Source organism: Ambystoma mexicanum, chromosome 9, assembly GCF_040938575.1.
Source record: "Ambystoma mexicanum isolate Mex_15411 chromosome 9, UKY_AmexF1_1, whole genome shotgun sequence".
Classification (NCBI taxonomy): domain Eukaryota; kingdom Metazoa; phylum Chordata; class Amphibia; order Caudata; family Ambystomatidae; genus Ambystoma; species Ambystoma mexicanum.
This window is the reverse complement of record NC_090931.1, coordinates 745,329,142-745,355,246: the sequence shown is the minus strand read 5'-3', so window position 1 is coordinate 745,355,246 and position 26,105 is coordinate 745,329,142. Positions and strand designations below refer to the sequence as shown.

Sequence of the window (26,105 nt, the reverse complement as noted above, 5' to 3'; positions counted from 1 at the left end):
GCATAACTGCATTGTGTGAATCTTGGAACAGGGCCCTAACACTGGAGTGACCAAGGAGGCAAAGGGGTCACTCAAATACTAGAAAGGAAGGCCTATAATCATTAAATACCCACACTGTTAGTGACTGGAACTCTCAATAAATGCCAGGAGGGAGCATAAATTGCAGGACTATTTGCTTCTTTTGATTTTCTGCATATTCGAGTTCATGCCATCCTACCAGTTTTGTGTTAATCAAAATAAAACTAAGTGTCGTGAATCCTACTTTCTGGTACATGTTTCCCATGGGTCACCACTTGGCATCAGACATACACAATACAAAAACAGATTAGTGGATGTATCCATTGGTGGTGCTATGCGAGGCAAGAATCTAGCTTACCACCACTCTTTGAATTTAATTCAATGAGCACAACTCCTACCTGATTGGTTTAGGACATGCACGGTATTTCCAAAGTAGACCAAGTGCAGAAAGGTGGATGACAATTTATTGGAATGTTTTGTTTTTTCACAGAAGTCTGGTTTTGCAGCATACTATAAAGAACATTTTGTAATTACATTTAAATACCTTAAAATTAAGAACAATATATTATTTGTGTTTATCAATGAATCAAAAGCAAGTTAAAAGAAACAATGAAAATATGTAAACACCCATCCCTCTTTCCTCCAAATTGATTTCACGAACATTAGAAAAAACAGATTTCTAACTTCATAGGCAAAGCATTCTTACACATTACTTAAAGAATGTAAATACAAATGTAAAACGTGTATGTATTTATATATATTAAGATACGTATATATACATGCACGTGTGTATATACATATGTATGTAGATAGCTGTTTATGTTTTTAATTTACCATAGTGCTCCTTTATTGAAGTTAAAAAGAATGTACGTAATATTTCTCTAAACTAAGTCATTCTTGCTTAAATTGCACTGTTGTGTGTGTGGTTAAGCCACTGAGAGAGGGAGTACAGTTATTGCACAAATAAAACAAAACTTAAGTGGGAGGTCAAATACTTTCCAGGTACAGTATATGAACAATTACTCATTGAGAGATTGAGGGGGACAGACAGCAAGCTTTGCATACGTGTGTCTTTGTACACATCAGCAGATTCCACTTTCTCTCATTGTGTAAGAAATGCTGTTTAGTCTGAGTTTTTCCAAAGGTACTGTGCCTCAAGTATTTTACTTTTTTGTCTATTATAAAAAGCTGTATACTTGACTATTTTTAATGTAAACTTGAAATTATTTAAAAACTATATTTTTTATAAACCACTGCAATTGCTGTATCTAGCGGTAATTTGCAGGCTTATCCTAGATATTAATTCGGTAGCAATAAGCCTTTAACACAGCATTGGATGCAACATCTTTTGAATGGATGCACTCCGGAAGAGGGATGGTCTGTGTGAAGTAAGAATCCAAGATGCATGTGAGAAGCCAAAAAAAGTGGTTGCTGGCTTCTTTGGCTAAGGGCCTCCTCAAGTCACAAACAATATGTTTATAGAGATAAAAATGTGTGCGCTCCAGGTAGAATCTGAGAGGTCATCGTATATCAGTGGTTTGTAAAATAAAAAAAGTTGGAAGAAAAATATCTTTCTGGAAATCAGAAAGAACGCTAGGCAGGAAAGAGGATGGGTTCTGCTTATTCAGAGTGAAACACTAAAGCTCTGCCTGTGAATAGAAACAGTGCACCCAGACATGCTAGCATCCATGTCATGAGGTCCACATTACAGGAGGACGTGGTTTTGAAAGGCAAGCACTGAGAGGACAACGTTTAAGTCCCAAACTAAGTAGGCCAGAGTTTTAATCTGTAGCTACACATGCTTGAGGCCCTCAAAAGCAAGCTAATCAACAATTTTGAAACAAAAAGCATTCTGCATCATATTCTAATGAGCGTCATTTGCTCACATAGAGGACCAAAATTCCAAAAATATATTATACCTTAGAATGATGGCTCTATGAAATGGAACTGTGATCTTACACTGCAATAAAGAAATAAGTCTAGCTGCCAAACAATATGGGAAAATCGTCTTACTATTAAGCAGTGGGACATCAGGTCTTGTTTCTACCCTAACTCTGAAGAAGATGGACTTGTGCTTGCCTATGATGTTTAGATCACCTACGGCCTGGTCAGACTTTCATTTGTAGACTGAACGTCAGGCTGACGGCTGCAAAAAGGGCACTATTTTCTACTGACTAATGTAGCTGGAGGGACCTATTAGTATGATATAAACTGATCATAATGCAAACTCGATGCCTATGGCCATAAAATACTTCACTCCTCAAATAAAATTGCTATATTCATCCCTGGAAAAGAAAGAACACTTCTGCAAACCGGACAGCCTTTACGGTCTACCTGTTTAGTTTCCAGTTATTTGAAACATTTTGAAATAGCACTTAATAGCAGTAATTAGGCCGTGTATAATGACTCTCAGTTTTGGCAGATGAAATACTGAGGAGCGGGGAATAACATTATTTACCAACTATATGGCAAGGTTTGGTGGAGAATCCAGGGTTAGAGAGCTGGTTTCCTGGCTTAACAGACATTAACTAAGCACATACACTGAACCAATGTTCTTCTTCCACCACTCATTGAAAGACTTTGTGAAGTCCATATTAAGTTGTGATAAAGGATAGCTAATATTAGCTATAGGTAAAACATACATAAAGGATCAAAATCCCTCCTGTTGAATATTGGAAAATAATACGCATCCACCCAAAGTTAAAAATCCACTGTGCAATGTTCCTTAAAGAGCTTTACTGTGCAATGTATTTGCTTCCTATTTTTCCTTTATATACACTGAGCAAAATGACTAAAAACATAAGGTATAGTGTTAAAGGCCACTTAATCTAGTCATGACATCTTATAATACAGTACTTTTAAATGGAAGTGCAGCATTTCATTGCAGCTATTTTGGTGTTTATAAATTTAAACAAATCTATAACCTGTTAATGGATAGCTGAACAGAAAGGTAAATGCCAACCAAAAGTTTTTTTGCAAACAAACACAAAACTGGCAAGGAGCTCTTAACATTTAAAGTCTTAAAAAAACATGTTTTGTGTTTCTTAGGTAAGCAGTTTACAGGCACTTAATAAGTGTAATGTGGTTTATACATACAATTGATAACATTAGGTAAACACACTTTATAAAAACAAACCTGGTCTGATGAGCACATTTTAAGTATGTGTAACCCAAGCACATATTAGTGACCTACATTAAATATCAGTGAATGACCAATTACTATCCATACGGTATATATGCCCATACACATAAAAACATTTTAAGCATGTCAGAATAAAGTGGTAACACCGGATAGCCAAGAAATACATTGTGACGTTTCAAATTTAGGTCAGCAGCATTCCCATCACAAAATTCAATCTGCAAGGTATTAAATCAAGTTTACCATTGGACATAGAAAATACCCTACTTGTAAAATAAAAAAGAAATCACACAACTTGGTAGCCAGCATAATGGTTTTACCCATTACCGACCTCATACCAATGACAAGAAAATCATTCAACATAACAAGGCACATACAGGTATAGTGAGTGAGTATTGTGACAATCCCTTTTTGGCCACTTGCGTGCAAGACAGATGCCTCTCTAAAGTGTATGTGGAAATATTTTACATTTGAAGGTAATAGGTGCCTCGGATGAACATGCAGCGTGCCGGGTATTACCGGGGAGTCTAGTGTTGGCTTACTGAGAATAGACTAAGACTAAGAAACCCCAGGCAGTCTCCTCACTTACCAATTAGCACATCTCCTTTACCATATTCATCCAATAGTCATCTTTATGTGCTGCAATCACCTACGTTTAGCGTTATTTCACACTACTAACTTCATTACACTTCTTTAATCCCATTTGGGAGTACCTTAATAGCAATGGCACTCAGGGTAGATAAAAATACCCCTTACTTAATTTAAAAGAAAAATAACAGACTTGGGTCAATTAAAAACGAAGTTATTTAATGTTAATCAGCCTGTCCTATTTACACATTGCACTCGTATTCAAAGACTTGATTGGAGTCCACACTTCATGTTACACGACCATGGTAATGTCTCGTGTGTGCTCCTGTGTACGTCAATGTAGACACTTTTTCCAATAATCTATTCCTGCTCACAGAAGAAGATGAAAATGTTGTACGCCATAATAACATTTTTCTCTATTTGCACCAAGGGGCACAAACCCTTAACTTTGGTAAAAGACAATAGCATTGCCCCCTCCCCACGTCGATCTGTACAAAGGTTTTCCTTTTGAAAAGAAAAAAAAAACAGAACATTGAAATAATTCTTCAAATAGGGCAGGGATGTGAAACCTGCGACTGTTCAGGTTTTCTTTTTAACTATGACTCCCATTATCTCTCACCATTGACTGTAGTGACTAGAACTGATATGAGTTGCAGTCCAAAACATCTGCAGAGCAAAGGTTTGCTGGTGCCTGGAATAGGGGATCAATGTCCTGGGGACAGTAGGTCTTCTCAGTCACCCTCAAGTCTCCACAAAATAAAAAGGGGATGGCCAACAAAAGTGGAATCGCAGGAATCTATCCTGTTCATTTTGTAAAGAAATACTTGTTAAAAATCTTTCAACTACAACCTGTAAAACTGATTTCTTCTTAAACAATTAATTCACTATATTCTATTGGGCACCGCCAACATTGAAAAGACCAAATTCTTACAGAAATGTATTTAAATATCAGAATCAGCGAATAATGTGCTCACAATCCACAGATTGCTTAAATGAAAGACCACCACAAGAATCTTTGGTTCCTTTTATCCCACATGTCAACATTCTATGTTGTTCAGATGCACAGAAACAAAGCAGACCTCGGACAATCACAAGGTTTATAGTGAAAATGTCGACTGCAAAAATGTCGACTGGAAAAATTTTGAGAATTTTTTTTCGAATGTTTTTTTTATTTTATTTTTTAATGGGGGGTGTTCCCCCCAACCCCTACTTATTTTTTTATAGCTAAACCCACAATAACATACAAATAAAAATAAACACATTCGATTTCTTTTTCTTCGAAATTTGTTTTTTTCAACATTTTTGTTTTCGACATTTTGCAGTCGACATTATAACTGCACACCCAATCACAACACACATAACAGAACTCTTCAGCTCCTAAGTGAGAAAAGGAAAGCTTAGTATAGCTGGTAGTGTTTGAGACAAGTATCCTTCCATATATTGTGACTTGGAGACTAGAAGTTGTTCCCCATTTCTGCTAGAAGCTGGAAATACATTTTGAACTTTCTTCTAGTCGCGTTGTATCCTATAGATTTAAAGGATATGCAAATGTTCCCAATGGATGCAAAAGCATGTTGTCAGTTTTCCTCATTCTATGCTTTTCCTTCCACAGGCAAAGAATTTGGCAAAGTGCTAGTTGAATCTAAATGCAGGAAGGGTTATGGTTTGAAACTCTCAAAGCTCAGTCACAGATATAGAAAATGCTCCCCATACAACCAGCATTATAAATAAATGTTTCTTATTGAAATCAAACGAACATCGTGGTTTACAAGTCTGATCAATCTGAGGGTTGACTAGACAAAAAGCTCTCAATGCTAATGTTAAATACATCATCATTATATGCAGGGATTGAAAAAGTGGCGACTGTTTATACAGTGGGTTACAGATTACACTTGTTTCTCATGTGTACAGTGCTACATGTTTAAAGGCTCCTTTTGTAAGCACTTTTGATGTGGCCTCCTAAAGTAATTTCATTAGATGAAGGCTTTTGCAGCATTCCGTTTTTCTTCAAATCCATTACTGACCGCAGAAATTATTGGAGTGCAAGTAGTAGTTCCCCCTAGAGGAAAGGTAGTCGTTATGAATTGGCCTCATTCTACTGTCTTGTATCAGCAGCCAAGTTGTTTTCCTGGGAGAGTTCAGCTGTTGCTGGTTCTCTTGTCTGTGCCTGAAGCTCACTGATTGCAATAGGAACTGATGGGTCTTGGTTTTCTAGATGGGGAGATGGTCTAATCCGATCTTGTGGTAAAACTGCTTCATTCGGATTGTTTTCCTTTGGAAGAGATGACAAAAAAAACACATGGAATTAAATGGTTTAGTAGATTAGTTTGCAGCAAAGAATGAAGCTGAAAGAAGTATCACAAGCACCAGCAGCAGGAACATCATAAGACCTCCCCGGCCCTGGCATCACGCCACCAGCCCCTGACAGAGGCACCTGCCCACGACTCCACCAATCTCTGGGAACTACGTATGCAACCACCCTTGGGCGTCATCAATGCTGGGCATCCTCAGCAAAGGACATACAAGGCCAAGGGCACCACCTGCTTGTACCTGTTTGAGCCAAGCGCCAGTCCGACTACCCTTTCTACCTCACAAAGTCATCACCATGTGTCTCCTACCCACTACAGGCCATCCCCACTCTCTAAGGTGTTCGCACAGCCAAGCACCAGAGGCTGCTCTGGAAAGCTACCGTGGCAAACCTGGGAAATATCCTGCTGGCTCCCAGTCAACACACCCTGACTATCTGCACCTGCCCTCTCATGTTGATCAATGCTCGCCACTCAGCGGTCACCCAAATTGCCAACATACCTGACTGCATCTTTAACCACCATTATGATGCCCTACTTATTACCGAAATCAGATGTACACCAGTCCCCCCGTCCCCCGCATGTTTGACGTCCTACCACCCTGCTACATTATCTAAAACGCGGATTAAGACAATAAATTGAGATTCTTCCATGTTGGCTCACCTACCTCATAACAAATCAATTACCTTCCACCTCATCTATAGGCCACCTCACAGAAGTTACAAATTAATTGACAATATCTCCAATCTTTTCTCCTTGGCTATGGTCTCATACACAAACAATATTTTTCTGTGATACTTCAATGTTCGTGAGTCCCACACCACTGACACACTGGTGGCCCTATATTCTCTTTCGCTGAATCTATGGACCTTAATCAAATTTTGCCCCCCCACCTCCATGCATGTCAAAGACTACACCTCCTACCTCCTCATCTCACGGTCCAACCCTTTCCCACTCAATTGGATTGTTGCACGTTCAAAACCTTCCTCATAGATACAACTTCCATACCACAAAAAATATGTGCCTCTTCTAAAATTGTTCAACCAAGCCTCTAAGGAGCTGGTTGACACCCATGCTCCTCTGAAAGGTAGTAGCGCAAAAACAAAACCTACAACCCCTAGTACACACCCGCCAACATACACTGAATCAGCTCCCTTGAAAGGTGATGGTTTAACAACCGCAATCCAGGGGATCTCACAACCCTCAAATCCAGACACTGAGGCCAAAATGATGGCGGCCTTCAACAGGAGCAAAGAGGTGAAAGTTGTGTAGAACTGTACCAAGCCCTCACCCAACCCTGAGGTGCTGGCAACTCAGGAGAAAGGTTACAGGCTAACAATTTCTTTACCAACAAAATAGACATAGCAAGATCTGGAACTTCATTGAATCCTTCAGACAGGAGAAAACTCCTCCTTCCTTACCCCACATGTGGTGTCCCGCCAGTACTGACTTCTTTCCAAAGGACCTCAGGAATGTGCTCTTCTACCTGTAATCTACGGTGTACACAGATTACCTCATCCCGTCTCCATCTTCAAACAACTAACCTTCTCAGCACTCAACAAGCTCCTCTGCATCGCGAACACCTTTCTTGACAAAAGCCCATTTCCAGACGCACTGAGGACTTGCCTCATATGAACCCTTCTGAAAATGTCGACTCTTGACCAAGACAACCTGCACAACTATCGGCCAATTACAAGCCTCCATTTCATTGGCAAGCTAATAGAGAAATTAGTTGTGACCCAACTACTGTGAGTAACCAAAGGGTGTCTTGTTGTCTAGTCCCCGGAGATCTTTCCCAGGAGGCCAGGGCACGGCCATAGCCTTTGGATCCAGAGCCTGCAGGTGGGCCAGTGTGGGAGGATCACCTGAGTGAGGCGTCTTCAGGGAGTGGGGGTGTGGCAGCTGATGGTGAGATGCGGTATTCCTCCCTTTTTTGTACACCTAACCCATCCTGTTTTTTAGGATTATCCGAAGTCCCAACTCCCCCGTGAGAAACCTGAATGTGTCTCCCTAGCTAGTTTATGGGTATCTGTCATCCAGGTGGTCAGGGCACAGCCATTGCTATTGGTTCCAGTTCCTGGGGGTGGACCAGTGAGGGAGGATCACCTGGATGGGAGGTCCTTGGGGAGTGGGACACTGACGGGTGAGAAGCGATCGTACCACGTAGGATATTCCAAAACACTGCCCCCTTTTCTGACACAAACCCTTTTGCACAACACGAAAAACAACGGACTAACACCAGAGCCGTTTACCTGACATGTCCCAATACAAAAAATAAGGCAAAGTCAGGCAATTGACCAGAATCACACACACACATCTGACGGCCCTTTCCCTTCCCCACAGGGATAAAAGGTGGAGCACAAGAGCACAAGACGAGCAAGGCAGACCACACAACGTGAGAGCTAACTCAGCAATGCACTTCAAGAGGAGGAGAAAGGCGGTGCATAACAAGAGGGTGACAAGGAGAGAAGCAATCTTGCCCTTTCCGACCAAGGCCTGTAAAACCTCTGCAGAAGGAATCAGTAGACCGCGAATAATAGCCAGTGTGTGTTGCAGCTGATGTCAACGGTACACAAGACCTCCTCCGCTGATTACCAAGCCGGGGAGAGGCGCTTGTCTCTGTGGTACCAACTTTGACTTCAAAGAGAAAGAAAGCCAAGCGGTTCATCGCAGCCAGTGAGTCGAGGGGAGAGTCGATAAGAAACCGAACTGTATTGAGCGAAAAGTAGCCAACGGCTACGTTGAACTTTGAAAGGCTTAAAGAAACTATTGCTGAAAAAGGGGGAAAACCAGCAACAGTGGAGTCCGGCGCCATGTAGGTGTTAACGCAGCAAACATTAGCCGATTACCCAATGGTAGAGACTACCGTCACAAGAAGGCCTTCGGAAAAGGTGAGAAGAGGGGAAAGTGGTCATACAGGGCACTTGTAAAATCCTCTGTAACGTCAAAAGTCTTTGACCAACAGATGATTGTGAAGCTAAGGGAAATGAATACTGCATGGTGAAATGAGCGCATGAACAGTGTGTTGCAAAGGTTGGCAAGAGTGAACTCAGCGGAGGGATGCTAACAAAAAGGGGCGAAGCCTGAAGTGCCATGAACAGTGTGTTGACAGGAGTGAACCCGACTGAAGGATGTCCACCGTGAATTGTTTGAAAAAACATTGAGACTTGTCAATGCAAGAAGTATTGTAAGACCAGGGGAAGTGAATTGTCCCCCTTGTCATTTGGCTCCGAGCCCGGCCTAGGGAGATCCAGGGGTGAAAAGTCATCACCCAATGTCCATTTGGAAAGGATCTCCATGTTTCTTTGTTTGTTGTTGAATCAGGCCATTGAAGGCAAGAGACTTTTAATCGAAGGCAAGAGACTTTTATTGAAGAGACTTAACCATCGAAGAACCTGATAACTGGTACGGAACTGTCGGCTCGTGCTGGAAAGCTCGAGCATGTGCTGTGCTTAGGAGATCCACTATTTGTGAACACTTCTTTCTTTATTGAAAACCCTATCCCATACTCACACTCTTTCTTTAATTAGTTGTGCGGATTTGGCAGTAGTTTTTTTAGTATAGGCCTTTTTACTTTGACAAGACGCCACAAGGACTGCCTTATTTTTCATTTGATTGTAGAAGCTTTCTCCCATCTTAGATTTAGGTTAGGTGTTTTTCCACCCTGCATTTACAGTTTAATAAACAACCTTGAACTGTGATCACTTGTGTCTGCCTTTACTGTTGCCACTGAGTTCCTTTCACCCCCCCTTTTCTACACAAACACTGGGCCGAGGAAGAGGGCGACATAGTAACAAGACTAACTCTTATACGTCGAACTGGACATGTCACGCTAATCGGGTCAGACACTTGACTTTAAGTGCATACACCTGATACCAATTAGCTCTCCTCACACAGATAAAAGGTGGAACATAGAGACACTCTCTGAGCAAGGTGGAACACGATTAAAAGCAGAACTTCAAGGGCACAGGCAAACCTACTGGAGCAGAGCGACGGACCAAGGGACGAGAGCAACGGGTCGAGGACCCCAGGAGTTCCCTAACAGAGATCGTTGCCTCCAAAAGGCCACAAATGACACATGGAGAAGGCCAAGTCCCAAAGCAGAAGGCTGCATTGTGTTTCAAGGATGCCAGCGACCCTCCTGGGTGAACGGCACAGTTGGGGAGGCGAGGTACTAACCTTGACTCGTGAATTGGAAACTGTAAAGACAAGGAAGAAATGCACACAGCCGGTGAGCAGGCAAGCGACCCGAGAGACCAGTGTGTGTTAAGGAGAGATTGACATTGCAACAATATATCGCAAGTGAAAGCTACACGCGTGTGGATGAGACACGAAGAAAGGCAGACCTGTGAGGCCAGGCAGGCAGGCCTCGATCCACGTTTGGAACTGTTCTTGTGTTGAAAAACCGAGCCAGAGTGTATCATCCTGCCTACGGCGATTGCCCTACTCTGTGCTGTCTAACGTGGGGAGGAGAGCTGATTCAGGCACATTTATTCTTTATATTTGAACACTGACTTTCCTTTTCATACATATCTCCATTATACACTTTTTGTACAAGAGATAGGGCAGGCATTAGGTTTTGTTAGCATAGGCCATTTTGATTTGACAGACACAACGAGGACTGTTTTATTTATAATTTGATGGTCTACACTACTTCCATCCTAGTTAAAGGGCAAAGTAGGAGTTTTTCCAAACCCAAATACCATGCCTCCCCTAGACTACACACCAGAAATTGAGCAATTGGACCACCTCTGTGATGATCAATCTGGTTTCCACCCCAAATGCAGACTGCCACCATCCATGTGGTGACCGATGCCCTTCAAATAACTAATAATGGCGACTTGTGCCTCCTAGCCCTCCTTGACCTCTTAGCTGCATTCAACACAGTCAACCACCAGCAGACCTTTCTCTCCCTCCTCTACAACAAAATGGGGTTCACCAGTACCATCCTAAACTGTTTCCCTTCCACCTACCCGACAGACAAGCTGTCCATACGGAGTCACTCAGATCTACTTGACTCCCAGTTATATATAACACCTTAATAATAATAAACAAAACTCACTCTAAACTAAGCAGATACCAGATAGAATTAGCACAAAACATGCGTGTGTAGATTGGCATGAGTAAATCCTGCACTAGTACTTGGTAACCACTCTGTGTGGGTCTGGGTACCCAGCAGTGGTGAAGGAACTCCTCATGGTGATGGGGTTAGGTATTTCGATTTCCATGCAATCAGGTGATTTTCACAGATTGTGCCTTTTTGCCCCTGTATAAAGCAGCTGCAACCTACACAAATCAATGTAGGACCAGTGGTCAGCACTGTCAATCTCTGAGCTGCGCATGCGCACATCCTCCCAGAATAGGTTGAAAGGTGCCAAACCATTTCTGAGGCCTGTCCCTCTAAACAGAGGATCATCCCTGGCGCTGGCATCCACTTAGTAGTTTTTAGTGAAAGCACAAATATATGTTTAAGTGCCTGCCTTGCATGTTATGAGACTGAATGAGGATCTAATAACCCTAATAAGATTGACTCAAAAAGTCAGAGTACTTTGGACATTCAAATTATGTAGATAATTTTCGACCGTGGAAGCTTAAGCAAAGAGAGTGTGTGGGTGTATCTCCTGATTAAGAGGAAACCAGAATGTACTTTTTGTATAGAAGAATGGGTTACCAGCAATTCAAATATAAAATTGTATGTTTGTCATGTTATGTATAGTTTAAGACAGGGGTGCACAACTGATTTTGACAGAGGGCCGAAAGTACCTTACATGAGGGCTATAGTGGGCCGAAAAGTAAATGTGGGCGGGGCGGTAGGCGGGGCGTGGCAGGAGGCTTTTTAAACCCCCAATTTGTACTAAACACATGGAAAAAGAATGTTTTTGAGGGGTAACGATTTTTATTTGCATTTCAAACTTACATTTTGTACTACACATTTTCCATTGTTATAATTTATTTCTATTTAGTTATTGTATCTCGCCTGTTTAATTAACTTATATATATTTTATTGACCCTAGATTGGACATGGCGTTATTTTGGACTGCTACAGTTTGCTGTTTGGGTTGCCCAAGAGGAGTATGGCCTTCGTTGGGTCAGGTTTCCTCAAAAAGCCAAAGATGAACATCTCCTAACTGTGCCTGTTTTAGCTTTATTATTGGGTTCACTCTTGGAGTGCAACACTATGCCCCATGGCCCCCTCACCCCCAACCAAACACTATGCCCCATGGCACCCTCACCCCCAACCAAACACTATGCCCCATGGCACCCTCACCCCCAACCAAACACTATGCCCCATGGCACCCTCACCCCCAACCAAACACTATGCCCCAGGCCCCTCTCACCCCCAACCAAACACTATGCCCCATGTCCCTCACCCCCAACCAAACACTATGCCCCATGGTCCCCTCACACCCAACCAAACATTATGCCCCATGGCCCCCTCACCCCCAACCAAACACTATGCCCCATGGCCCCCCCACCCCCAACCAAACACTATGCCCCATGTCCCCCTTACCCCTAACCAAACACTGTGCCCCAGGGCCCCCTTACCCCCAACCAAACACTATGCCCCATGGCCCCATCACACCCAACCAAACACTATGCCCCATGGCCCCGTCACCCCCAATCAAACACTATGTCCCATGGCCCCCTCACCCCCAACCAAACACTATGCCCCATGGCCCCATCACACCCAATCAAACACTATGCCCCATGGCCCCCTCACCCCCAACCAAACACTATGTCCCATGGCCCCCTCACCCCCAACCAAACACTATGCCCCAGGGCCCCCTTACCCCCAACCAAACACTATGCCCCAGGGCCTCCTTACCCCCAACCAAACACTATGCCCCATGGCCCCCTCACACACAACCAAACACTATGCCCCATGGCACCCTCACCCCCAACCAAACACTATGCCCCATGGCCCCCTCACCCCCAACCAAACACTATGACAGTTGGAAAAAACACCTTTTTGGAGGTGTACCGTTTTATTTGTATTTAAAACTTACATTTTGTACTATACATTTCCCCAAATCATACAGGATGAAACAGTGAACCAGACATAGTTGATCAGTGAGAAACATTGCAGCGTTTCTCAGCTGTCAGTTTCTGGATCTCGGGCTCCAGTGAGGTTGTTCCTACTCTCAGGATAGCATGGAGATGTTGGTCAATTAGTCTTGTCCTTAGGCTGGATTTATGTAGTTTCATTTGTGAAAAAGCGTGCTCACAAATGTAAGTACTGCCAAACATAGATACCATCTTTAATGCTTCCCGTGACAGATTGGGGAATTGAGCAGTGTCCAGAGAATGATAGAAGACTAATAAAGGCAGCTCTCTGTGCTTATTTTTGAGGGCACTACAGCACTGAAGTTTAATCAGTTCCAGTTGCAGTTCAGGTTGCACACTGTCAACATCAGCTGAGAAAGGGTCTGCAAAAAGTTTAAAAGAGTCTCGCTGGGATTTGAATTGTGATAAACATTTTGCAGTTCCTTCAAGACCTTCACATGCCGATACCACCCTACATACTTGTCATGGGGGAAAACCTCTGCACCTCCGGGGTAGTGTGCCAGCATCCCTTTCTCCAGTTGGGCTGTCAGAAGCCTTAACTTTATTTCAAAGGCACAAACTGCCTCAAACAGATCCGATATGAGATTTTGGCTTCCTTGCAACTTTAAATTTAAATCATTGAAATGGCCTGTCAGGTCAGTCAGAAAAGCTAAGTCAGCTACCCAGTCAATATCTTGCATGACAGAAGTGTCCATTCCCTTTTCATCAAGGAATGCTTTTATTTCGTGCCGTAAAGCACAGAATCGCTTCAGCACATTGCCACGACTAAGCCATCGAACATCGGTGTGATATAGGACATCACCATAATCCGCCTTTACCTCTTCTAAAAACGCCTGAAACAATCGGTGATTTAAAAAGCGTGCACGGACAAAAATAACCGTTTTCACAACAAAGTCCATCACTTGAGTGAATTTCAAATGTTTTGCACATAATGCCTCCTGGTGGATGATGCAGTGATAATTTTTTTAATGGACAGCCTTCTCGCCCAAGTGCCTTTTCAAGCAGCCAATAAACCCATTTTGCTCCCCAAGCATGCACCCATACAGACCCGAACCCCCCAACTCAGCACACACACAAACATGCACCCATACAGACCAGAACCCCCCACACCCCTGACTCCAAACCCCCACCCCCCAAATCAGCACACACACAAACCAGCACCCATACAGACCCGAACCCCCCCCATCCTCCAACTCCGCACACACAAACATGCACCCATACAGACCCGAACCACCCACCCCCCAACTCAGCACACTCTCAAACATGCAAACATACAGACCCGAACCCCCACCCCCCAAATCAGCACATACACAGACCCGAACCCCCCACCCCCAACTCAGCACACACACAAACATGCATCCATACAGACCCGAACCCCCCACCCCCCAACTCCAAACCCCCACCTCCCAACTCAGCACACACACAAACCAGCACCCATACAGACCCGAACCCCCACCCCCCAACTCAGCACACACACAAACATGCACCCATACAGACCCGAACCCCCCAAATCAGCACACACACACAAGCACCCATACAGACCCGAACCCCCACCCCCCAACTCAGCACACACACAAACATGCACCCATACAGACCCGAACCCCCCACCCACCAACTCAGCACACACACAAACATGCACCCATACAGACCCGAACCCCCCACCCCCCAACTCAGCACACACACAAACATGCACCCATATAGACCAGAACCCCCCACACCCCCAAATCAGCACACACACAAACCAGCATCCATACAGACCCGAACCCCCCACCCCCCAACTCAGCACACACAAACATGCACCCATACAGACCCAAACCCCCCCACCCCCCAACTCAGCACACTCTCAAACATGCAAACATACAGACCCAAACCCCCCCACCCCCCAACTCAGCACACACACTCTCAAGCATGCGCCCATACAGACCCGAACCCCCCCACCCCCCAAATCAGCACACACGCAGACCCAAACAGCCCACCCCCCAACTCAGCACACAAAAAACATTCAAATCAAAACATTCATACACATCCGACAACCCCCCCACCCCCGCATCTCAACATACACACAAAAAACATTCAAATACAAACATTCATACACATCCGACACGCCCCCCACCCCCGCATCTCAACATACACACAAAAAACATTCAAATCCAAACATTCATACACATCCGACACCCCCCACCCCCGCATTTCAACACACACAAAATACATTCAAATCCAAACATTCATACACATCCGACACACATCCGACACCCCCCCCATCGCAACATACAAACACAAACATAAAGCAAAACAGACCCGACACACAAACACAAACAGACCACTTACCGGAGACGTGCTGGAAGGCAGGTAAGCAGCAGGTAAGCTGGAACGCTGGAATCGTACTACGGCTGGCGTGGTCCAAGGCTGAAATGCCTTCCGGCATCAAGCCTTATGGACCACGCCAGCCGTAGTGCTGGCCCTCCATTGGTGCAGCACACACGCATTACGTGGCTCGTAGGAGCGACGTGTTGCGTGTGTGTGCTGAGCCAATGAGGGCCAGTGTTTTGTCCGGCCCGGAAGACAACAAAGACTTTCCTAATGGAGGGCGGCCGCGGGCCGGACAAAAGAGCATGGCGGGCCGCAACTGGCCCACGGGCGGTATGTTGTGCACCCATTGTATAAGAGTTTACACCCGTTAGCTGATGCAAGGATCGACCACTCAAAAAAAGTATGGAAGAGTGTGTTTTAGTAACATCACATCTTGATAAAAATCTGTCTATTGCTCGGAATCCTTGAGTTCTTGCAATCAATGGCTGAGAAGACTCAATTTGAGTCAACATTGAAGTATTTAAGACAGAAGTCTGAGTGGACATGGAACATTCTGTTCCCTGATTCCAAACTGGTTTTCAGTGTCAGCAGTTTAATGGCACTGGTGCCATGGGTTCAGAGGGTGTGTGATGAATTTGGTCCCTTTTCCCCAGATGGGAGCTATCCCCTGTAAGGCTAGGGATGTGAACCTGCTCCGCAAGACCCTCTCTAGGGGTCTGGGCAAATGGGACCTCACTGGGAGTGACACCCCTCTCAGGGACAAGGAATCCCAGTCCGATAAGGACCTCCTAGACCGGAATACATTGTCTTCATACATGGGACTTGTACACAACCTGGCGGTATTCCTGTTTTGACTACATCAATCTGTGTCAGCTCTTCCATCCTGTTGGCTTCAGGCAATTCTGGATTTCATCTAAGCGCAAAGACACGGAAGAAGGCCACCTTCGTTGTTCGTGATGATGTATTCAAACCAGCGGAACTGTGAATGGGGAGAATGAAACTTCTATGTGGGTGTGTGTGCGATCGCTACGCAGAGGCGAGCCCTCTGGAGAAGACGTCCTGAAGGGGTGGACCATGCTGGGCCACAGAGCCGGTGTAACGCTCACCTGATTCCCGCAGAGGCGCCGGTCTTGACTGGGCGAATACCGTATCTTCAAAGGTGATGTGTAACACACGGTTGGCTCTTTGGGCTGGACCTCTGTGCACTGTATGTCTGACTCGAAGAGTAAGATGTCTGCAGATAGAAAATATGGGATTAATGAACTGGGGTTATTGGGTGTCTCTCTCTTCTTCCCCTTCTCTTCTCCTGTAGAACCCCAAAGGTTAACGCTCTCACCTTAGGTAAGTGAACGCCGAGCTCTCCATCTGCCTCGGGGCAGGGTGCCGTAACCAGTTTCTTCACTGGATAAGGGTGCAGGCCTCTTGACCTCAGAGGACTGCTGTCCGTCGTTTACTGCACGAACGGTAAGTTCCGAGTATTTCAAATGTCTTTAAAAGTCTTTTGTAATGATGTCTCTTGTTTTGCAGGGTTCCGGCGATGGCGGATGACGGGCTGAAGTGAGTTGAGGATGGAACCCGTGTGAGGAATAGAAGCGCCTGGAAGCACGTAAGTAAGCGCTTTATCTTGCAGGTACAAGTTCGGAGCTGCTGAAGGGTGCCGGAATACCCACTGGGTTCGGCGTGGGAAGGAGTACTGGCACGTGAGTAATAAAGTTACCCAATGTCTTTAAACGCACCTTCTTTTGTCTTTCAGATGCGGGATGCGGCGCCGAAGGCCTCCGGAGCGTGCAAAGAGTTGGTAAGCTTTTGTCTTTCAGATGCCGGAATGCAGTGCGAAGACCTCCGGAGCACGTGAAGAGTAGGTAAGCCTTTGTCTTTCAGATGCCGGAATGCAGCGCGAGGCGTTGGTGACAGCCGATGGACCAGGTAAGAGAAGCGCTGTCACTGAAGAACGTAATGCTAACCTGTTCTTTCTTGTCTTTATAGGTGTTGCTGAAGACTGGATTCAGGATGGTAAGCCTTTTTCCCTTAGGCCCAGGATCAGATGCAGAAGACACGATGAGCGTTCTGCTGCAGAGGATGCAGAATAACGCAAAGCAAGATTCATCCATCGGGTGTGGTTTAAATAGCCTCCTGTAAGTGCTTAGGTGTCTCCTTCCACAGCCTCGCCTAGGTAAGAAAAGAGTTCCTGCTTTCCAGAAGAGTTCCAGTGTTCTGAACCTAGGGAGTGGCTCCTGCCCCACCCAACAGGAAAAGTAGTCCCAAACAGAAGAGGATTAGAGGCTCAACTGGCAGGTAAGTAAGCAGCATGGTCTGCTGCAGGTAAGTCCACCCAAGCATTATGAGCCCGGCGCTTCCAGCGCTGGGACTGGGCATATTTATGAGCCTGGTGCCACTGGCGCCAGGACAGGGTCCAAAAGGTCCCAATTGGGACTGGTTGGCACTCGGAACCTGGGTTATGGGTCTGCTTCCAAGGGAGTTGGGTAAGTCCTGACCTTTTGGAAGCAGAGATCATGACAGCACCCCCCCTCAAGGCCCCTCCCAAACCGGGCTTCTCCGGGGGTTTGGGTTTGTCAGGAAATGTTCGATGGAATCTTTTGATTAGACGAGGAGCGTGGACATATTCTGCAGGTTCCCAGGATCTTTCTTGGGGGCCGTAGCCTTTCCAGTCAATTAGGTAAAATAGTTTAGATTTGGAGATCTTGGAGTCCAGGATGCTTTTGACTTCAAACTCGAGTTCTCCATCAACTAGGATAGGTTTTGGAGATTTAGTTAGTCGGGTTTGAGGTTGCACGGGTTTTAATAGAGAGACATGGAAGACCGGATGTATCTTCATGTGAGGGGGTAAGTCCAACTTGACCGCTACTGGGTTTACTATGGTAGTGATGGAATAGGGACCAAGGTATCTTGGGTTGAATGTGCGTGGACCTTTTAGAGGTAGATATTTGGTGGATAACCAGACTTGATCTCCTACTTGATATTGGGGGGCTTCCTTCCGATGTTGATCTGCTCCTTTCTTGTATTGTTCCTTAGCCCTTTGAAGGTGAGAAACGGCTTCCTTAAAGGCTTGGGTGATTGTAGAATGCAGGTAGTCTACTGCTGGTGTTCCAAGATCTTGGAGTGGATCCAACTCCGAGGTTCGAGGGTGACTGCCGTATAGAAGAAAAAACGGGGTTTTCCCAGTTCCCGAGTGGACAGAGTTATTGTAGGCATATTCGGCTATCCAAAGGATCTCTTTCCAAGTTTTTTCAGTTTGTTGCAGCATGCAGCGTAAATACTGTTCCAGAGTTTGATTGGTCCTCTCGGTTTGTCCGTCGGTTTGAGGGTGGTGACTGGTCGATAGTCTCACATCAATTTGAGCCGACCGACAGCAACTTCGCCAAAAATGAGAAATGAATTGACTACCTCGATCCGAAATTAGAACTGAAGGAAAACCGTGCAGTCGGACGATGTTTTCGAGAAATTCTCGGGCCAGAGTTGTTGCTGTTGGCAAGCCTTTCAGTGGAATGAAATGCGCCATCTTGGAGAATAAGTCCACGATTACTAGGATCGTATTGTATCCGGAGCATGGAGGTAGATCGGTGATGAAGTCCATAGAAAGCGTATGCCAAGGGCCAGGTGGGATGTCAATAGGGCGTAAGAGCCCGGCTGGTTTTTCCTTTTGACTCTTGTTTTGGGTGCATACTCCACAGGACATTATAAAGTCTCTGATATCTTTTTTCCAAGACGGCCACCAGAAGTAGCGCTTGATCTTTTCTGAGGTTTTGGCCATACCGGGATGTCCTTCCATTAAGGAATCGTGATAACAAGAGATTACCTTTTTCTGTAAATCTGTGCTGGGCAGGTATAATCGTTCTTGGAAATACAATAAGTTGTCCTTCACTGCAAAGTCCTTTCCCTGCAGATGCCAATTCTGTATGTCTGCTGGAGTTACAAGTTGCCTGGCTTTATCCTTAACTTCCTCTATGGATTGTGTGGCGATTACACCCAGAATTCTTTGTTCGGGAATGCTAGGTACAGGTTTAGGGTTGATCAAGTGTTCTTCCACTCCCATCCGGGAAAGGGCATCAGCTTTACCGTTTTTTGTACCAGGTCGATAGGTAATTATGAAGTCAAACTCGGCAAAGAATAGTGCCCAACCGAGTTGTCTAGAGGATTGGGCTTTTGCGGTTTTCAAATATTGCAGGTTTCGGTGATCCGTAATCACAGTAACGGTGTGTCGGGCCCCCAGAAGATAATGCCGCCAAGCCTTAAAGGCAGACTTGATAGCCAGAAGTTCCTTATCAGTAATAGTGTAATTGATTTCAGGAGGCGAGAATTTGCGGGACCAAAATGCCACGGGATGCAACTGATTGGTTACTGGGTCCTTTTGTGATAGAACTGCCCCCATGGCAAGGCTCTAAGCATCAGTTTCAACGATGTAGGGGAGTTCGGGGCGAGGATGTTTTAAAATTGGTGCAGAGATAAATTTAGTCTTCAAATTCTGGAAAGCTTGCTCCGCCTCGGTAGACCATTCAAAACGTTTGTTTTTCTTTAACAAGGTGGTGACGGGCTGGACTATTCGAGAGAATTCGGGGATAAACCTGCGGTAAAAGTTAGCGAAGCCTAACATGCTTTGAACACCTTTTACGGAGGATGGTGATGGCCATTTGAGAATTGCATCGACCTTCTTTGAATCCATACGCACTCCGCTAGGTGATAATATGAATCCCAAGAACTCAACTTCAGTCACGTTGAAAACACATTTTTCCAACTTGGCGAAAAGTTTGTGTTGACGCAATCTCTCGAGGACCATTTTCACGTGTTTCCGATGTTCAGATTCCGATGAAGAATAAACGAGGATGTCGTCAATGTAAACAACAACACACACATCTATGAGCTCTCTGAGGACATCGTTCATAAAATATTGAAAGGCGGCCGGGGCATTGCAAAGTCCGAAGGGCATGACCTGATATTCAAATAGCCCATACTTGGTGCGGAAGGCCGTCTTCCATTCATCGCCCTCTTTTACTCGTACCAAGTGGTAGGCTCCTCTAAGATCCAGCTTTGTATATATGCATGCTTTTCTGACTTGGTCCAGGAGTTCAGGGATCAAAGGTAACGGATATCTATTCTTAACGGTGATCTGGTTCAGGGCACGATAATCTATACAAGTTCTAAGGTCCCCTTCTTTTTTTGGAACGAAGAACAAAGCTGAAGAAGCAGGGGACTTGGAAGGACGAATAAACCCATTCGCTAGGTATTGATTCAGGTATTGTCCGAGGTGAAGGTTCTCAGGCTCGGTGAGGGCATAAATTCTACTACAAGGAGGAGTAGATCCAGGTATCAGGTCTATCTGGCAGTCATAAGACCTATGAGGAGGTAGAGAGTTAGCCTGATCCTTCCGGAAAACATCTTGGAATTCTAGGTATTCGGGAGGTAACTGGGGAGTCTCCGAAGAAATTGCTGCCAGTGCAACACCAGGTGGAGGGTGACAAGTAGAGACACATTCTGGAAACTGAACCGTTCTTGCTCGCCAATCGATCTGAGGATTGTGTTTCTCTAACCAAGGTATTCCTAGAATAATCTGGAACTGAGGGGCCTTGATCACATCGAATACGATCTTCTCATGGTGTCCATCTTGACTTACTAGCGTCACTTCTTGAGTGGTATGCGTTACTGGTCCGGAGGCTATCTCCGTACCATCCACCGTAGTAATGACGTCCTTTACAGCCTTGGGACAAAGAGTTAGATTCATCCTCAAAACCATTTCATGATCCACATAATTGCCGATGGCACCGCTGTCGACGTAAGCTTCAATCGCATGTAATCGATCCGGATGATCAGGGTTAATGAGGACCATAGGTATCACGAAATGCGAGGTCACGGAACTGGTTTTAACGCTCGGCAAGAGGACCTCTATTCTTGTCGGGCGAGGTCGTTTCCCTGCTCAGAGTTTGTGACCTTGGTAACTGCAGCTCCTACTGCCTTCTTGGCTGGTTTGGAAAATACTCAAGCATCAAACTTGGAACTATCGGCCTTCCTGTTCTGCAGTCTGTGATCTATTTGAACGACTAAGTCTATATAGTCCGAACAGTCTTGCGGGGGATTCACTACTTGGGCTAACACATCTTTGAGCTCTCCACGTAGACCTCTATAAAACAGCGTAATCCTTTTGTCCTCAGGCCATTGAGTTTCCACTATCAGTCTGTTGAAAGACGCAATATAAGCCAAAAGGTCTTGATTACCCTGTCGCAACGAAAGAAGCTCATTGTCCAAGGCCTGCCCCTGTGAATGTCTTGCGAACAGTTTTTCCATACTGAGCTGAAAAGCTTGAAAATCATGGAGAACCGGATCATCTTGATTAACTAGAGGGATCGACCAGTCTGCCGCATTGCCACTAAGGTACGAAAGCACGAAAGCTACTTTAGCTTGATCAGTTGGAAAGGCTGCTGGCCGGCATAAGAAATGCAACCGGCACTGATTAATAAATACTGAAAACCTCTTTGGGTCACCAGAAAATCGCTCGGGCGGAGCCAGAGGTACATTCCCAGGTAGGTTGATTTGCACTGGATTCATAGAGGATGTTGAAGGAAGATTTGCCCCTGATGCGGGTAATGGGGTCTGTCCGGCTTGTGACTGTAGCAATTGTCTAGCGAGATCGTCTGTTCGCTCCTTGGAAACAATCAGTTCCCTTCTTAGAGCGTTCGTTTCCCGACGGGCTGCATGCACTTCTGCTCTTAGTTCCCCAAGTAACTGGGCTAGCTGGTCGATATTCGAGGTTTCCATAGCGCCTGGGCGGGAGTTTTGCGGTAGGCTTTGCGTTCTGTAACGCTCACCTGATTCCCGCAGAGGCGCCGGTCTTGACTGGGCGAATACCGTATCTTCAAAGGTGATGTGTAACACACGGTTGGCTCTTTGGGCTGGACCTCTGTGCACTGTATGTCTGACTCAAAGAGTAAGATGTCTGCAGATAGAAAATATGGGATTAATGAACTGGGGTTATTGGGTGTCTCTCTCTTCTTCCCCTTCTCTTCTCCTGTAGAACCCCAAAGGTTAACGCTCTCACCTTAGGTAAGTGAACGCCGAGCTCTCCATCTGCCTCGGGGCAGGGTGCCGTAACCAGTTTCTTCACTGGATAAGGGTGCAGGCCTCTTGACCTCAGAGGACTGCTGTCCGTCGTTTACTGCACGAACGGTAAGTTCCGAGTATTTCAAATGTCTTTAAAAGTCTTTTGTAACGATGTCTCTTGTTTTGCAGGGTTCCGGCGATGGCGGATGACGGGCTGAAGTGAGTTGAGGATGGAACCCGTGTGAGGAATAGAAGCGCCTGGAAGCACGTAAGTAAGCGCTTTATCTTGCAGGTACAAGTTCGGAGCTGCTGAAGGGTGCCGGAATACCCACTGGGTTCGGCGTGGGAAGGAGTACTGGCACGTGAGTTATAAAGTTACCCAATGTCTTTAAACGCACCTTCTTTTGTCTTTCAGATGCGGGATGCGGCGCCGAAGGCCTCCGGAGCGTGCGAAGAGTTGGTAAGCTTTTGTCTTTCAGATGCCGGAATGCAGTGCGAAGACCTCCGGAGCACATGAAGAGTAGGTAAGCCTTTGTCTTTCAGATGCCGGAATGCAGCGCGAGGCGTTGGTGACAGCCGATGGACCAGGTAAGAGAAGCGCTGTCACTGAAGACCGTAATGCTAACCTGTTCTTTCTTGTCTTTATAGGTGTTGCTGAAGACTGGATTCAGGATGGTAAGCCTTTTTCCCTTAGGCCCAGGATCAGATGCAGAAGACACGATGAGCGTTCTGCTGCAGAGGATGCAGAATAACGCAAAGCAAGATTCATCCATCGGGTGTGGTTTAAATAGCCTCCTGTAAGTGCTTAGGTCTCTCCTTCCACAGCCTCGCCTAGGTAAGAAAAGAGTTCCTGCTTTCCAGAAGAGTTCCAGTGTTCTGAACCTAGGGAGTGGCTCCTGCCCCACCCAACAGGAAAAGTAGTCCCAAACAGAAGAGGATTAGAGGCTCAACTGGCAGGTAAGTAAGCAGCATGGTCTGCTGCAGGTAAGTCCACCCAAGCATTATGAGCCCGGCGCTTCCAGCGCTGGGACTGGGCATATTTATGAGCCTGGTGCCACTGGCGCCAGGACAGGGTCCAAAAGGTCCCAATTGGGACTGGTTGGCACTCGGAACCTGGGTTATGGGTCTGCTTCCAAGGGAGTTGGGTAAGTCCTGACCTTTTGGAAGCAGAGATCATGACAGCCGGCTGGAGTGTCGAGAGCGAGGCCAATGCAAGCTGGAAACAGAAAGCCTGGCGTTTCCTCTGACTGTGTAGTCCAGGTCGGAAGAAGAAGTGGAGACAGAGAGGCTGAGGCACCCGTTTCCTCTGGTGGCGTGACCACCGACAGGCTGTGGTGGGCTCAGAGCCCAGTAATCAACACTGGGACCAGCTCGCTGGGGAGAGACTGGATCCATGCGCTCTCTGCCTGAAGGACATTCACTGTGGAAACAAGCAGCAACCGGAGACTAAAACTCCCACAGAGAGACTACTGATAAGAAGTACAAATACTTCACATCCAGGCTGGGAGAGCCGACAAGGTTACAGAGCCTAGAAACCTGAGCAGGCAAGCACACAATGTGAATCCGAACAAAAGAAGAACGAATACTTCCAATCCGGGCTGGGAGAGCCGACAAGGTTACGGGAGCCTTAGAAACTCAAGCAGACAGGAACCGTATGTGAGAACAGAGTAAGTTCCCTATTAGGGAACTCCCATCCCCTGCACACTATCTGGGGCTTATGGAGCCAAAGTATTCAAAGAGTATCTAATATAGGTATTTGGTATAATTTTTGGTTAGACTTAAACCAAGTGTTGATTGAAGCAAGTGTTTTTTTGCCTAACATAGTTAAACATAGAGACAGTTGTAGAATAGATATTCACTTAGGTACAAAAGACAACTTGTGACTTGATCTTTAGTTCAGGATTTATTGGTCCAAACAGGATTGCCCAACGCGTTTCGAGAGTTATTCTCTTCTTCAGGGGCTATGTGCAATCAAAACTTTAAATCTATTAAAAAAAGGTTAAACAATGTTCTAGATTAGTTGAATAATTGATAATAATAATTTACATTCAATTGCAATATTCATTTTTACAAGAAGATATTCATTAGATAATAGAAAACCTCGTTATTTACAATTCCAGTATAAGCATTGATTATCGTGTAACAGTGATCCCACTGTCGCATATGTTCACAATTTTGGCAATTACACCATACAAAACCAAAAGAGGTATCCATAATTCTTGTGGAAAAAACGTAGTTCATTGAAACCAATTGTTTTTTTTGCTAATATTAAAGTAACAGAAAGAAAAAGCACTAGGAACCGTATGTGAACCAGAGTGAAAGATATATGAACATTGTGTGTCAAGGTTGAGAGAACAAACAAGGTTGCAGGATCCTTAGAAACCCCGAGTGGGCAAGCGCCCTGTGAAAATGACACGAATTGAGAGAAAAATGTCTGTTGGAACGCCATAGGACTTTGGGGAATCCCAGAGGAAAAACCCTGATTTCACAAGGAAGAGGGACAGCTAAGGAGGAACTTTTTATTTGGGCTAACAAAGGCTGTACAAAAGCTGAGAACTTGTTTTATTTTCTTTGATATTAATGAACTTGGAACTATCGACAGAGCACCCAAGTGGTTAGGCCAGGCAGAAGCCAAAAAAGAGGACATTTCTCCAGCCTCTTTTTAGTTCAGTTTTCCTAAGTGTTAGGGCCAGATTAGTGGAAGGGGATTTTGTACCAAGGACTATATTCTTTGACAAACACCCTTAGTTTTAGGTAGGGATCTGCCCTGATAGAAATAGGGTGAGTTCTCTTTTAATTTTAAATAAAGATTCTGAAACGCATGTCAGTCAGTGGTCCGAGTCCTTTGGGTTTGCCACAGGTGTATGTAACCCTAGAGAACACAAATATATGTGGAAAAGCGCACTGAAATATTTAGAAATACCATTCAGAAAACGAATTCTATTTCAGAATTTGTTAAGATGCCAAAAGGTGGAAAATAGGGGCTGAATGACCATGACAGAGTTTTCCAGATAGAAGATAAATGAAAAAGACACTGCTTCATTTTTCGGGGTATTTCCCTATTTTGCGCCATTCAGATACATGACTTTTTAGCATGAACACTCTGTATTTGACAGAATCTGTAGAATCATACCCCTCACTTGTGAAATAGTAGGTGCCCAGTACAGGGCCAAATGAGTCACTTAAGTGCAATGAGAGTCACATTGTATGCATGGCTCTTCTTATGCTTGTGAATCAATGTGGGTATATAAGAGCGTCAGAAGAAGGGATTAAAACCTGAAACTCCATGTGCATCCCTTAGGAATCCCAAAACCTAGTCCAACCACTGCGTGACTCAATATTTAATTCACAATTTTGATGCAAATTAGTCCTGTGGGAAAATAATCTACCTGGCTCTAGGGCCCAACAAGGGCATCACTTCAGGGGCAGGTTGTCACCCCGAGACAGTGGATGTTGGGCCACAGGGTGGTATGGGGAGTATCCCCTGATCACTCTTCCTTGGGCCCAGTCACATGGAAGGCGACAATCACAGTATTACACTGTAGGAAAGTCCTGGTGGCCTTGCTCCATCTGACTCAACTCCCTATTTAGGGCATTTTGGAAAGTCTTGACCCTGCCCAAAACCACAC

General features: G+C 45.1%; 1 protein-coding gene across 5 annotated transcripts in view; it reads right to left on the bottom strand.

Annotated features, from left to right (window-relative positions):
- Positions 1 to 464: 464 nt before the first annotated feature.
- MFSD6 (major facilitator superfamily domain containing 6) overlaps positions 465 to 26,105 on the bottom strand; it is a 598,811-nt gene continuing 573,170 nt past the window's right edge. For 3 of the 5 annotated variants that reach the window (XM_069615669.1, XM_069615668.1, XM_069615670.1), the window contains one exon: positions 465 to 6,017. In XM_069615669.1, coding sequence (XP_069471770.1) covers positions 5,841 to 6,017 — 177 coding nt within the window. In that variant the 3' untranslated portion in view covers positions 465 to 5,840. The remainder of the gene's footprint in view (positions 6,018 to 26,105) is intronic. The other 2 variants (XM_069615672.1, XM_069615671.1) reach the window with 1 other exon arrangement.